We start from the raw sequence: 12,877 nt of genomic DNA, 5'->3' as shown, positions 1-12,877 counted from the left end.
GATGGTAGGTCAGGGGTTCATAAAAAAAAAAGCAATAGGGTTATGAAAGTTTCTAGCAGCCCTGCCAGTCTTTTTACTGGCTCTCTTTGTGTGCTTGACATCTGGGATGCAGATCGGTCCCAGTAGATAAATGCCGGACTGGATTTCTTTGCCAGTGTGGCCATGAACTCTTCACCATTGGAAAGCCGGACTAAATTTAACTTCTATTCCTATAGAAGCAATTTGTTTGGCAGTTCACTTTGGACAACAGCCAATCAACATAACCACAATAAGTAAATCACAACATCTTGCTAATAAAGGCTTTGTGACCGTGTGTGTGTGTGTGTGTGCGTGCGTGCGTGCGTGCGTGCGTGCGTGCGTGCGTGTGTGTGTGTGTGTGTGTGTGTGTGTGTGTGTGTGTGAGAGAGTTTAATTTAAAGACATCTGATGACGTGAGTAATCAGGTAAAAAGCAACCACTATTACATAGAACAGATTTAAATCTATCTATCTGTCTATTCATCCATCCATCCATCCCTTATTTGTTATTCCTATGATTAATTTCTTGCAGCAGATTGGTTTTCGACTCTGATCCAGACAAAGCTCTCATCAGAGCGGTGGTGTGTCACAGTGGCTCAGTGATCACTCTCAACACTACATTAGCACGTTCAACACAACAGCTCTAAATGGACTAAATATACAGAAAGTGAACAGTGGGATTTTGTCCAATGTGAAATATTAGAGGTTAGTCATGCAGTGAGTTGTGGCTACCCCTCAGGACACACACACACACACACACACACACACACACACACACACACACACACACACACACACACACACACACACACACACACATACAGTTACTTTTGGAGTATTATATGACTCGAGAGAAATGCAATATATCTGACGAGACTAACAGTACAATGAAATTGTATATGTGCATTTTGTGCGTACAAGCATCCTGAGGGGATGCTAATGGTTTCACTGTTCTCAAATGAGCTGGGACTGATTGGAACTTTGTGTTCGTCAGCTTGATCCAGCTGCTATTATTTTGAACAATATCAGAGATTCCAATAATCTGATAAGACTGAAGAACTTAAACTCATGATCCTGACCTGTATATTTAATAAGATTTGTAAGCACAGTTATGGACATAACCTCATCTATTCATGGTTATCATGCACTGACCACTGACCAACCGCTTGAAGGCATTTATACAACATGGGCACAATGAATAAACTACATCTACTCATATTCAGCATCAAAACAATTGTATAAGGAAACACTCAAATGTCACTTAAACATATGAATAGATTGATTACAGCTCATTATTCAGAATCACCGAAAAATTATTATCTCTTCCTTCTTACTCATCAAACTACAATTACAGCACCACAGTTGTCACGTCCGCCAACAAGTGCAGTTCCTGTCTACATGAATTTGTTTTCCAGATTCATATGAAGCCAACTTGACCTTAGGCCTTTGACCACCAAAATCGAATCAGTTAATTTGTGAGTCGACATCGTAGGGATGATTTGTGCCAAATCTGTTTTTTGTGCCAAATCAAGTGTTTTGGGAGGTCACAGTGACCTTGACATTTAACCTTTGACCACCAAATTCTAATCAGGTCATCCTTGAGTCCAAGTGAATGTTTGTATGCTTGAAGAGATTCTCCCAAAGCTTTCTGGAAAAATCGCGTTCATGAGAATGGGATGGACGAACGGATGGACTGCTGGACAACCAAAAACAAAAAAGATAATTCCATTGACTCAAACAGGAGCTGCAGCTCTACCAAAGCCCTGGTGTCTTAGTGAGGTAAGTTGTTGTATAGCCTAAACTACAGTGTATTGGTTGATGTCTTTATTTCTAATGATAAAATTCAGGAAGATTGATGTCCTTCTGAAAAAAAAAACACAATAGTTCAAATATATTGATGTATGCTGTAGCTGTGTGACAAACCTGTCCACTAAATGTTACCAGATCCTACTGATCAAATAACCAAGACCACAACCATGTGCCTTGTATTTCCTCCATTCACCATTCCGCTGATGTTAAATATAGTGCTTTATTTATTCATTCAGTGTGACCATTCCTTTTAACATATATGATATCCTCTGGAACCTACACTAAAAATACATTCTCTACATTTAAACACAGCTGTATGTTGTGTGTCACTCTGAGGGAGCATGACATAATCCCTCAGCCTCAGGAGAGGATGGAGGGAGGGAGATAGTAAAGGGAGGTGAAAGGAAAACCCTTTTATAAACATGAAATGTCTGCAGGGATGGTTCAACCTCTGTATGTCGCTGTGTCTTCTTTCGTCTTCGTTCAGTTGTTTATCTTTGTTTGTCCTCTTCCTCCGTCTTTCTGTCTGATTGTGTGATTGTGTCTGTAAGGTTCCCTCTGTCCTGACCTTCAGGAGCAGACAGTGATGCAGGCAGATGTACTCAGGGGGCTTTAAACCACAGAGCCAGCTGCTTCTCTCTCCGGCAGCTGAATTACAGACTCACTGATGTGCACTCTGTGTTCACACAGCAGGCACGAGCTTTAGTTAGAAGCTGATGACTTAACTCAAGTGTTATCGTAAGGATAACGCCACCTGTTTACAGGACATCATGGTTACTTTGTGGTGCTTGTGCACTTGATTTGGCATTAACCTCTGATCATCTCAAGTAGCATGGTAACCCATGTTTGCATATTTTAGTGGTATCAAAATTGCCCACCTTACAGCAAACGACCTACATTTAAAGGCAGCAATACACAGTGATGTTCATGAAGGTGTACACAATGTGCTTACATCATTGTTATTGCTTCTCTACACTCAAACTCTGCACAATAAAGCAGACACACTTGAAATGCTCATTCTGAATGTATTTCTCTACTTTTCCTTATCTATCCCCACTTATCCCACAATAACCCTCATTTCCCCTGGAAGCCTGCTGATCCTCTGTGACTGAGCGCCAGCAGCGGTACCAGGCATAGCAGGGAAAACCCTGGCTAATCTGTGGGGGTCTGCTACAGACACGGAAGAAAGGAGGGCTTTTGTAGTTGGTATTAAAACCCAGAATGGGATTTCAGTATGTGCTCTATTATTAGACATGACCTATTCATTTAACACTGAGACCAAAAGACACCAGGAAATGGACGAGCTCAGGGTGCAGGACTTTCAATGTGTTTAATTAACCAGTGCTTTATAGGTTATTAAAAGGTTTTCTTCAGCCAATGTGGCCACCCGGTCAGAAACTTCAATCGCTGATTATTTCCATTTGGGGGAAGTGGAAAGTTGTGAAATACATTGATGTATCACGTTTTAGGTTGATACAGTATAATGGATTTCTTGCAACAGTTTTGTTGTTCATTTAACATTGATGTGGTGTTTCCAGATAAAGAGCTAAACAATGAGCTGAAACTTGAACAGTCACGGTATGTTTTGTCTTTTGAAAACATTATGACAATAGCAGTTATAGCTAATTGTTTTAGTACTTTGTTTGTACAGCCCCGTATCTCTTCGTATTATATTTGGACAACACAGAATCCAATTCCTGTGTAAGGGGGAATATGCTGCTAATTTAGCTGGATAGGGGTTTGGAGGTTGGGCTTGTGGATTGACAAGTACAGCATATTAGAATATTAGAATAATATTCTGGGGACATATATTTTTTGATGTATCATAAACTTACAAGTAATTTTGGTTTTAAGGGCAAAATGTTTTCCTTTATTGTTAACCAGGATTGTGCAGTTGATACAACCTGCTATTCTATGCTAAAGCTTTCACTGACGTGTGCTGGGTTCTACTTGCTCCTGGTCTTGACAAATGTATTGGTTATCTGATTATTCTATGTTTGGAAGGAGGTGGAAAATAATTGCTTATGGGTTGAGATTTTCAAAACGAATAGAGCTAGTCATCAAACAGTAGCTGTGCACAGTTAGCATGGCCACATATATATAAATTATATGTGGCCATAAATTCAAGAGGCACGCATAGATTCTAGTTCCAGCCACAATTACATAGATGATTTCCTTTTAGTTAAATTGTTGTCTCCACCATCTCTGGCAATGTAGCTGTTAAATGCTTCACTAAGTCAAGCAGCTAGTCAATAACTTAGCTGCAGTTGGAATCACATTGAAGATAGCAGGGGGAGAGTATTTTAATACAATAGAGTTGTTAGACATTAAACTAAAACAATTACTGAAAGGAGCTAAGATGCTTCATACAGTTGAGAGGAGCTGCAGATTCATTCACATTCCACATATGTAGTTGCTCAAATGTTGATATACAAATATTAAGTTGCATTAACCTTAACTAGTGTAGTAGCAATGCCTGGATTAGGGGAAGAGTAAATATTTGCATTTGTTTGTGCAAAAATGTAATTCACCACAATTTAGGGTTTTGAAGAATTGTCTGAACATGGTGTTACATTTAAAAAAACTCTTTTTTATTGGGACCCAAACAAAATTAGAGAGGGTACAGTTGTTTGCCTGTGTATATCAGTATTGTGATAGAGGAGAATTCCAGAAGATAGTTCCAGAGGATGGGGGCTGCCATGCTGAATTCTCTGTCACTATAAGTTGTCAAAGTAGTGCAGGGGATGGTGAGCAGACCTGTGTACCGTATCTGAGGCCTGTATGGATGGATGGATGGATGGATCTTTGCAGTTATAAAAAGTTGACACATATGGCTGAATGACACTTCAAGTGAGGGTAGATATAGGGGTTCTTACCCTGAGTGTGCTGAATGTTGAGCTGGTTGATCTGCTCAGTGAATTCATTCTCCTCAATGGTCTCGGTGCGAGGAACAGATAGAGAGAAACGTCTCTTAAAGTTCTTCATCTTGTTCATGGTGCTGAGGAGCAGACCCTGGGGGGTGAAAGAAACATAGAGAATGACTTTTACCAACAATATCCAATCAATCCTCCACTACGTCAATACATACAATACATCAGCTGACTCTTGGATGATTCTCTTGAAGAAAAGTTTAATGGTCCGATATTTGAACAATAAGGCAGTGCCATTAAAACTATAGAGAGATATGAAGATGTTTTCAATGCAAACCAATCCAGAAATAGATCTTATTGTGTACAGAACATAAAGTACAGCCTCAATCAAAGAAACTATGTAAACATTCCTTGCTTGCAGGGTGTGTGCAGCGTGTGTGGGATCTTTTTGTGAACTTCACCAAAGACAGTCATCTGATAATGAGGCAGAAAGCAGCAGGAATGCAGCTGATCAACATAGTCCCTGCTTGGTAGGTTACACAACCACAGCCAGCCCTATTAGTTCGTTTTCACTTTCCTGATTTTCCATTTTTCACTCATCTTTTCATTCTCTTCCCTTTCCTTGCTCTGTGTGGTGCAGAGGCTGGTGTCATGGGGTCTCCACGATTCCTTTAGTGGCATGGACATGTGCATGTGTGTGTGTGTGTGTGTGTGTTTCTGCTCATTATTGTGAAAGAAGAGATGTCTGTCATGGGCTCAATTACAGCAAGACTCCCTCCTTTTATTTTTAGGCCTCAACAGCCATATTAGTAAGATATTACTGTCACAGAGGATTCTCAGTGTATTGTTAGAGCACACTGCCTGCTGTAGGTGAGATGGCTGCCTGAGCACAATCAGGAACATGCAATGTACATGCATGCATGAATTCATGCAAACAAATGCACACAAATTTACTCAAAATACACACAGTATCTAAGTGTTAGAACTGTAGGCAACTAAAGAAAATCTTGCTTGATTAAAATCATAGCTACTTGTCAACCATGTAACCGGTAGCAGGGTAAAAAATCTGTGTGTAATCACTGGATTATCTCAATGGTCACAGAGCAGTGGGTGCACTCTACCTGGTCACCTCATTAGCCCAAATGAATTATAAATAAACAAAGCACAATTAATCATTACCGAACAAAACAGTGAAATACTCCAATTCTGCTCTGTTCACACTAAAGCCCTGAGGTATTAAACACAAAGTTGACAAAGCATCAAACCGAGCAAGTGCAGCAAGAGCAATTACTTTTTACACATTGTGTCAATAAGCTGCTCCCAGACTTGCACTGAACTCCAGATAATCTCCTGACATTATCCAGAGGGGCTACATGTGAGGATGCAAATGTCTGAGAGAGAGGCTTCTGACTTTCTCTGGAGATTCTCTGGAGTTTCTCTGGCAAGCGGTCTAGTAAGAACACTATGTAATATCCTAATAAACTCATGCGAGAACACAGCAGGAGATCCTCCGTAGGATTCACCATGAACCAGTGTGTTGATAATGCTTCAAAACTCTGGAGAAAGTCCAGACTAAATTGCAAGGACACTCTCCGGAGTCCATGTCTGAAAACGGCTTTAGTTTGGAATACAGGTTCAATAAATGGTAAATCTGAGAAATTTAGCAGTCTCCATTAGGTTGGCAGAGTCCAACGTTGTTCAACCAATGAAAATTTGGCAAGAGCAAATTTAAACCAACCAGTCGACCAATAGACTACAACCCCACTGAGTGCAACCAGATCTATAATCTAATTATAATCTAATAATCCACTCCAATTTTCTCCACTACATGAAGCACATTCAGAGTCTGCACATTAATGATGTTTGAATATACAGCTAAGGCTGCTTGTTGTAAACAGAGTGAATCCATGAAACATCATTGTGGAGGGTAGAACAAAACAGAATGACTGAAAAAAACATGAGGAGTTATTTTTGTGCTTTACGCTGCTCAGTCACAAGTGGTGGGCGGAAAATGTTCAGTACCCCAAAGAGGAAACTGGCTGTTAGCTCAGAGTGGAAAACCTGCTATTTACATGCTGCTGGGTATTTTTACACAGAGATTGGTTTAGAGAGAAATGTCTGTTCTGAGGTAAGACAAACATTTGCAATATTAACACTTTGGTAATCAGAGTTTGTGTGTGGGACTCAGGGGACGCTGATGTAGGCGGCAAACTTGGGACACAGTGAAAAATGCACCAATTTGTTTTCCTTGTAAGAGTTCAGAGGATAATAATAAGTTGTGCCTTATAATCCTGTGTGGCTTGAATACTACAATGACACAGATGGAGCTCAGCCTGTTTCCTGTAAGCACCCCCTTCCTCTGATATGTGGTTTTGTTGTGATGTAAGAAAGCTGAAATATACCGTATATCTGATGTATTTTAATGGTAAACAGTAGGAATTTCATACAAGCCTAACTTATGAAGTACCCAAAATGAGGGAGTTGTTGTGCTCATGCTGTACCATGCTATTGACATGCTCACAGCAGTCACAGTTCATTTCTTGCTACTTTCAATACTAGACAGCTAACTTGTCATAACTACAGCAGATGAAAACGGTCTATCAAACTGTAGCAAGCGGAAAAGACCTTCTGGAAATGTGTGAATAAGTGCTGCATAGACGTTCACCTGGAACCAGATATTTAGCTGTTTTCCATTTCTGATTCTTTATGTCTACATAGTGAAAATGTCCATACATCAGCACTCATGAGGGTTCAATGATTGTGAAATCACGATAAGGCACAAATACAGTCATTCAATTTCCAATAATAATAAGACACAGCCCCTTTAACACAGTACCCAAGCTGCATAGGCTCAAAACTAATTAGATACCTGTCTACCAAATGTCTCTTTGTGCGTCTGTGCTGCAGAGTAGATTGAAAGTCGCCATTTTGATTGAGGTGGATTCGTCCGTCAATATGAGGAGTGAAGAGGTGACGTGAAGTAAAGAAAATGGTAAAGAGGCTAAAATAAGTAAAATCTATCAGAGAGAAAGCAGGTGCACACAGAGAATCTAGGAAATGGTAGACTGAGGAACACATGTCTTGTGGAAGATCTGCATGATGAAGAAAACCTTGTTATTACTGCAAAGAACGCTCTCTAAGATGTAGGTGGAGTTGGTTCCTTGTCATTTATTCTTATCCTTGACATTTATACTTCTGACGGAGGCTGGCAGTGTGAATTAAGAGGTAAACAGGAGCATTCTGTGCTCAGATTCAGGCAAATGCGTCAAAACTCACAGGAAATCCAATCTAAACATTTGGCTGTGAGGGTGGAGTGAGCGACGCCAGTTGAGTTCATTAAGCACAACTATCACCAGTTATCTCACTTGTGCTGCAGCATGTTGAACCTGTGTGAAGCTGCCACTGAAAGACACGCCAAGCATGATTCATGTTTACGTTCCTACAGTCAATAGACGGTATATGAAAATGGATGACTTGTCTCCACTTCCTCCCACCATTCAGAAATTAAGCTAAAACAAGCTGGATATGAATGCTGGCAGTTCTTCCTACACTGATGCAAACCTGCTCAAATTAAAGCTGATACTTGGCACTCGATCAATTATTTTTTATCAAAGTGAATGTGCTGAAGCTTAGAGCCAGAAAAACAAAGCAAATGAGTCACTGTCCATATACTTAAAGTCTGAACAGTATAAACGTGTAAGTTAGTCCAGAATTAAGAGAGAAAAAACAGAGGCTTTCTCAGAAGAAGAGAGGTGTGGGTGGCAGCCATAAATTGAACAATGACTGGAGGAGAGGAGGCAACTCAAAAAGTGACAGTAAGTAAGTAATCCCCAGATCAGAGCTGGGAAAAAAGGAGGATTTCTCATTATAAACCAGGGGGAGCCTTTAGAAATCAATCAAAGTCTTGGTAGCTCAAAGGAGCCACTGCTAGAATCAGGATCGTCAAACCTGTCAATATCAAAGCCATGTCCAGTGAGCATCTAAAGCAGCAACTCCGTTTTATATTTCTAGAGCTAAAAAAGACCTTTGGCTCAGTCGCAACTTTATCATTTTCATCATCAGTAACAGTAAAGGCAGAGTTTTTCTGCTGTTACTTCTTCAAACACATGATATCTTAGCACAATAATTCACTGCAGGGAGGCAGGAGTTTTCTTCCAGCTCACTGTGGTTGTTCTCACAGTGATTCTGGATGATATAATGTGGCCAAATAACCATTAAAACAAAAGGCAATAGAAGTCAATCAAAGTGCATGTATTGTTAACTGTCAGATTAATTACACAGGAAAAATAAAAAAAAACATCAGCTATCAGATACAAAGCAGATACAGATGGAGGAGAAAGACGTCTTCCTTTGCAGAGAGAGAAGCAGGTGGCTGCAGGGCTGATGTGTTTATGGTTGTGGCTTATGCTTTTTTCCTGAAAGAATGTGTGAGGTGCTATTTTTGGAGGCTGACTTCCCCTGTGTCTCAGCAGGGTTACGCTATACTGTACTGCAGGTCTATACTGTGAAACAGGAAGCGCCTCCAATCGTCTTCATACAGGAGTTCGATAGAACAAATTGCTCTAAACAAGAGGTATAATCCACTCAGGCAAACTGGCGTTGGCGTTTAAAGAAACAGTACAAAGAGCTCTTTGTCTCAGGAGCTGAATAACAGTGCTGTGTTCCTTTGCTCGTTTGCTCTGTTGTTATCTTTTCAGTGAGGAGGACGTGTTTATTTCTGTGATGAGAAGTTAACTTCACACCTCTTTCCCTGCAGCTTTTAACTGATGCTGTACAGGAGCTTTTCTTAAGTGTTTCCATCAATGACTGTATATAAAGATGGACAACACCAGTGGTGGTCAATTGTATGTCCAACATACATGCACAATTCCTAAATTCTAGTTCACTAGGAATCACTAGCTCTATAGCTTTGAGCAAAGCAACACATTATTGAATATATTTTTCATTTTTATTGAATACATTGTGTTCTTAAAAAAAAGCTTAGAAAATAAAAATTCTTAACACATTATCATTTCTATTGTTTCTATTGTTAGTGAGTGACTACTATTAAAAAAAAGACTACTGACAGGAAAGAAGCCCTTCAGGGGACAATCACATTTCCCTTGCATGGATCCACCCCTGGATAACACAGCTTCCCTAATTGAGGCTGAATCCTCTTGATTGCCCCCCTTGTGGCTGGCTGCAGTATAGGTCATGAACCTGCCTCATCCGTTTTAGCAGATGGGAAATGGACCAAAATAAAAGAGTGCATTTGCAATACATTGTTCCCAAAGATGGTTTCTGCCATTTTAGGTATTTTTCATCAATGTATCATTATCAACAATTTGTATCAGTTCTTTGATGCAAAATAGGGTGAAACGACATGATTGACAGCTGGGGCTGCCTTGTGATTGGCCGGTCAGGTGTAACAGCAGGATGTTGTTAATGCAGCTCCACTTCTCGATCACTTCTGCACAGACCCTATCTCTAAGTGACTTCACCAAGATGTACAAGATGGCAGCACTCATATCTGGGATATTTTGGCTTAACTTTTGTACAATGGGAGGAGAGAAGACGTGTCGTCCATCTTTATTTATAGTCAATGGGGGTCACTCAGATAATGATGTCAGGGTTTATGATTTTGTTTAGAGTAGTGCTGTAATAATTGCTGTGCCGTGCCATTAAATCTATCTTGTGACTTGATCATTTCCATTCTGGAAAACATTTTATAAAGGAATAGAAATGTATCTGGGGATAATTTTCACTCACAGTCAACACTATATCCAAATGTATCACTCCATCCACTTTTTCTATTGATAAAGATACTTAGAGTTAAGTAAACTACGTTAAGCTCAGCCTAAAAATCATGCTGATGTATGGAGCTTTTTTCCTATCTTTATTCAAATGCACGGTCTTCCAGTTTGAGAGCATGACTTGTTGAATTTATGTTCATTCATGTTGCATTCAAATAGTTGCATTACACTTAAATTTGCTCTGCTTCTGCTCAAACTGTGTGGTTGCACTCAGATATATTGTTGCTCTCACGGATTTCCTGTGCTCCAAGCTTCAGCCCTTCTCCGCACTCGGGCTGCTTTCTGTGCGCTCGTGAATCATCTGCTCTCAGATTTCTTCTCTGCTCTTGGATTTTTTTGTGCAACAACCCTGCCTCGTTGCGGGCGCATTCACTTTACTTCAGAGCGTCCCGTACGGGTGGTTACTCTATTATTATACTACTATTATATGTGCTATTATAATATATATCTAAAATAAAAAGTATGTGCGCTGGTATATAGAATAACTGGTCTTTTATTCCAAAGGTCATAGAGAAAGCAAGGGGAAGTCCATATAATAAAGCCGTGAATGCACCGCAACAAGGCAGAGATCATTTCATTCATTTCAGTGGTTGACCAGTGGTCAACACTACACCTGGCATTCTACTGGCACATGGCCTGAAGGAAAGTTGGATTTCTCAAAATCAGCTCACAAAAAAAAAAACTGTCTTGAGTTTAAAAGGGATCACAACCACTTGCTTAGAATGTTTAATGGCTTCACATATACATTAAACAATCCTGAGAGAAACAAGGGGACATCATTATTGGGCAAGAGCTTACTCTGATATCAATGTAGTGCGTCAAGGGTGAGACATCCCCCCTCCCCCTTGTACTTCTCGAAGAGGGGTATGTTCTCACTGTTCAGTTAAAGGGGAGCAGTGGATACAATTTGGACACACTGATAAAAAGAAAGGCTCCTTCAGTCATATCAAAGAGCTGTTTGAAAAAAATTGGATTGTTTGCGAACGTCAGACTATAATTTTGTAAAGCACATGTTCAGATAAGTTTTATTTTTATTATTATTGTCAGATGATGAAAAGTCAGGGGATCAAGGTTAGAAGGATACAAGGGCCATGACTTTCTACACCACATTTACTCTGGAGCAAAGTGACAGACTGAACCTCTGACTAAGCATCATTTCCATTATCAAAGCTCCGTGCTTGTTGATCTGTATTGAAGTGGACCGATATATAGATCACCACACGCAGTGTTAGCTCTAAACAATCCTGCATTTGCAAGGGACCTGCATATGAATACAGCACAGTCCAGTATAACCTGTTTTTGCCTTGAGATTGAGATTAAACAGAGTAAGAACATAATAGTTGCAAATAAAGCCAACCATGACTGAAAACCAAGGGTCGGTGCTAATCATATAAAGAATAATTTCACCAACAATGAATCAATGACAAATGGGACAATGTAAAGACAAAACTGTTTCTTATAATTCCTCTTTACAAAAAAAAGGTACTGAAACAATGAACAATAAACAAAAAGATGGTTAAGAAGATTGACAAATAAACTTCATGTTGAGTTTCAAGGTTACTTATCTTTGAGTGACACGGTTAAAGTTTCTCTGAATGAAAGATTCAGTGAAATGTTTCAAATACTAACATGAAAGTGTTTTCCTCAACCTTGGAAGAGTCCAGGGCCCATACGCACGTCTAAAATAACTTCATTTCCACCCATTGCTCCCTGTTTACACTTCAGACCAACCCTATAACTCTGAGCTTAGTCCATAGAGATACAGAATCTTTCTTCTACTTTGGCTCTGTTCACTTTGTTGTGTAACCAAACCTGTAAATCATGGCTGAACATTGTGGAAGCACCACGATGTAAAAGCAGAGTTTGAGCTGAGGGTTAGGGAGTCATGAGTCAAGCAGATGATTTGATTTGTTGCTTATTTGCAACAGCAATAACACAAGTTCACAGTCCCTGCAATCTCCATCCCAATCTGTGCAAACTGAGAGCAGAGCATCACATGCTCACTTTGACCTGGAAGTGAAGGGTCATCCTGACCTGACCCGTTGTCAAGACTTTCACAATTAAACCCTGGAGGGTTTTATAATCCACAGATGGAGACGAATAACAGCATTAGCTATTTTATCTTAAATTATCTAAATGAGTTGCCACTTAACTTAACTCTGTTGCAAATAATCTCGTTTTTGAGCCAATATATGATATGCTGTGGTTAGGTTGTCTGTGAGATTCTTGTGGGATTTAAAAAACTGAATATAATACATAATAATCAATGATTATTCTTTTTATGAATCATTATATAATATTTTTTTATGTGAATGCTAAGAATACATCTTAAATAGTCACAGGTGGTTGCCAAGTATATCTTGAATAGGAATAGTATTTAGAATTTTTT

At 39.6% G+C, this 12,877-nt stretch overlaps 1 protein-coding gene across 1 annotated transcript in view; it reads right to left on the bottom strand.

Moving 5' to 3' along the window:
- The window catches only part of cdk18 (cyclin dependent kinase 18), a 43,172-nt gene that overhangs the window by 15,832 nt on the left and 14,463 nt on the right, over positions 1–12,877 (bottom strand). The window contains exon 2 of the mRNA XM_034586580.1: positions 4,703–4,838. Within this exon, the coding sequence (XP_034442471.1) occupies positions 4,703–4,820 (118 nt within the window). The 5' untranslated portion in view covers positions 4,821–4,838. The remainder of the gene's footprint in view (positions 1–4,702; positions 4,839–12,877) is intronic.

Source organism: Hippoglossus hippoglossus, chromosome 5 (assembly GCF_009819705.1).
Source record: "Hippoglossus hippoglossus isolate fHipHip1 chromosome 5, fHipHip1.pri, whole genome shotgun sequence".
Classification (NCBI taxonomy): Eukaryota; Metazoa; Chordata; class Actinopteri; order Pleuronectiformes; family Pleuronectidae; genus Hippoglossus; species Hippoglossus hippoglossus.
This window is presented reverse-complemented; position numbering and strand designations above follow the sequence as displayed.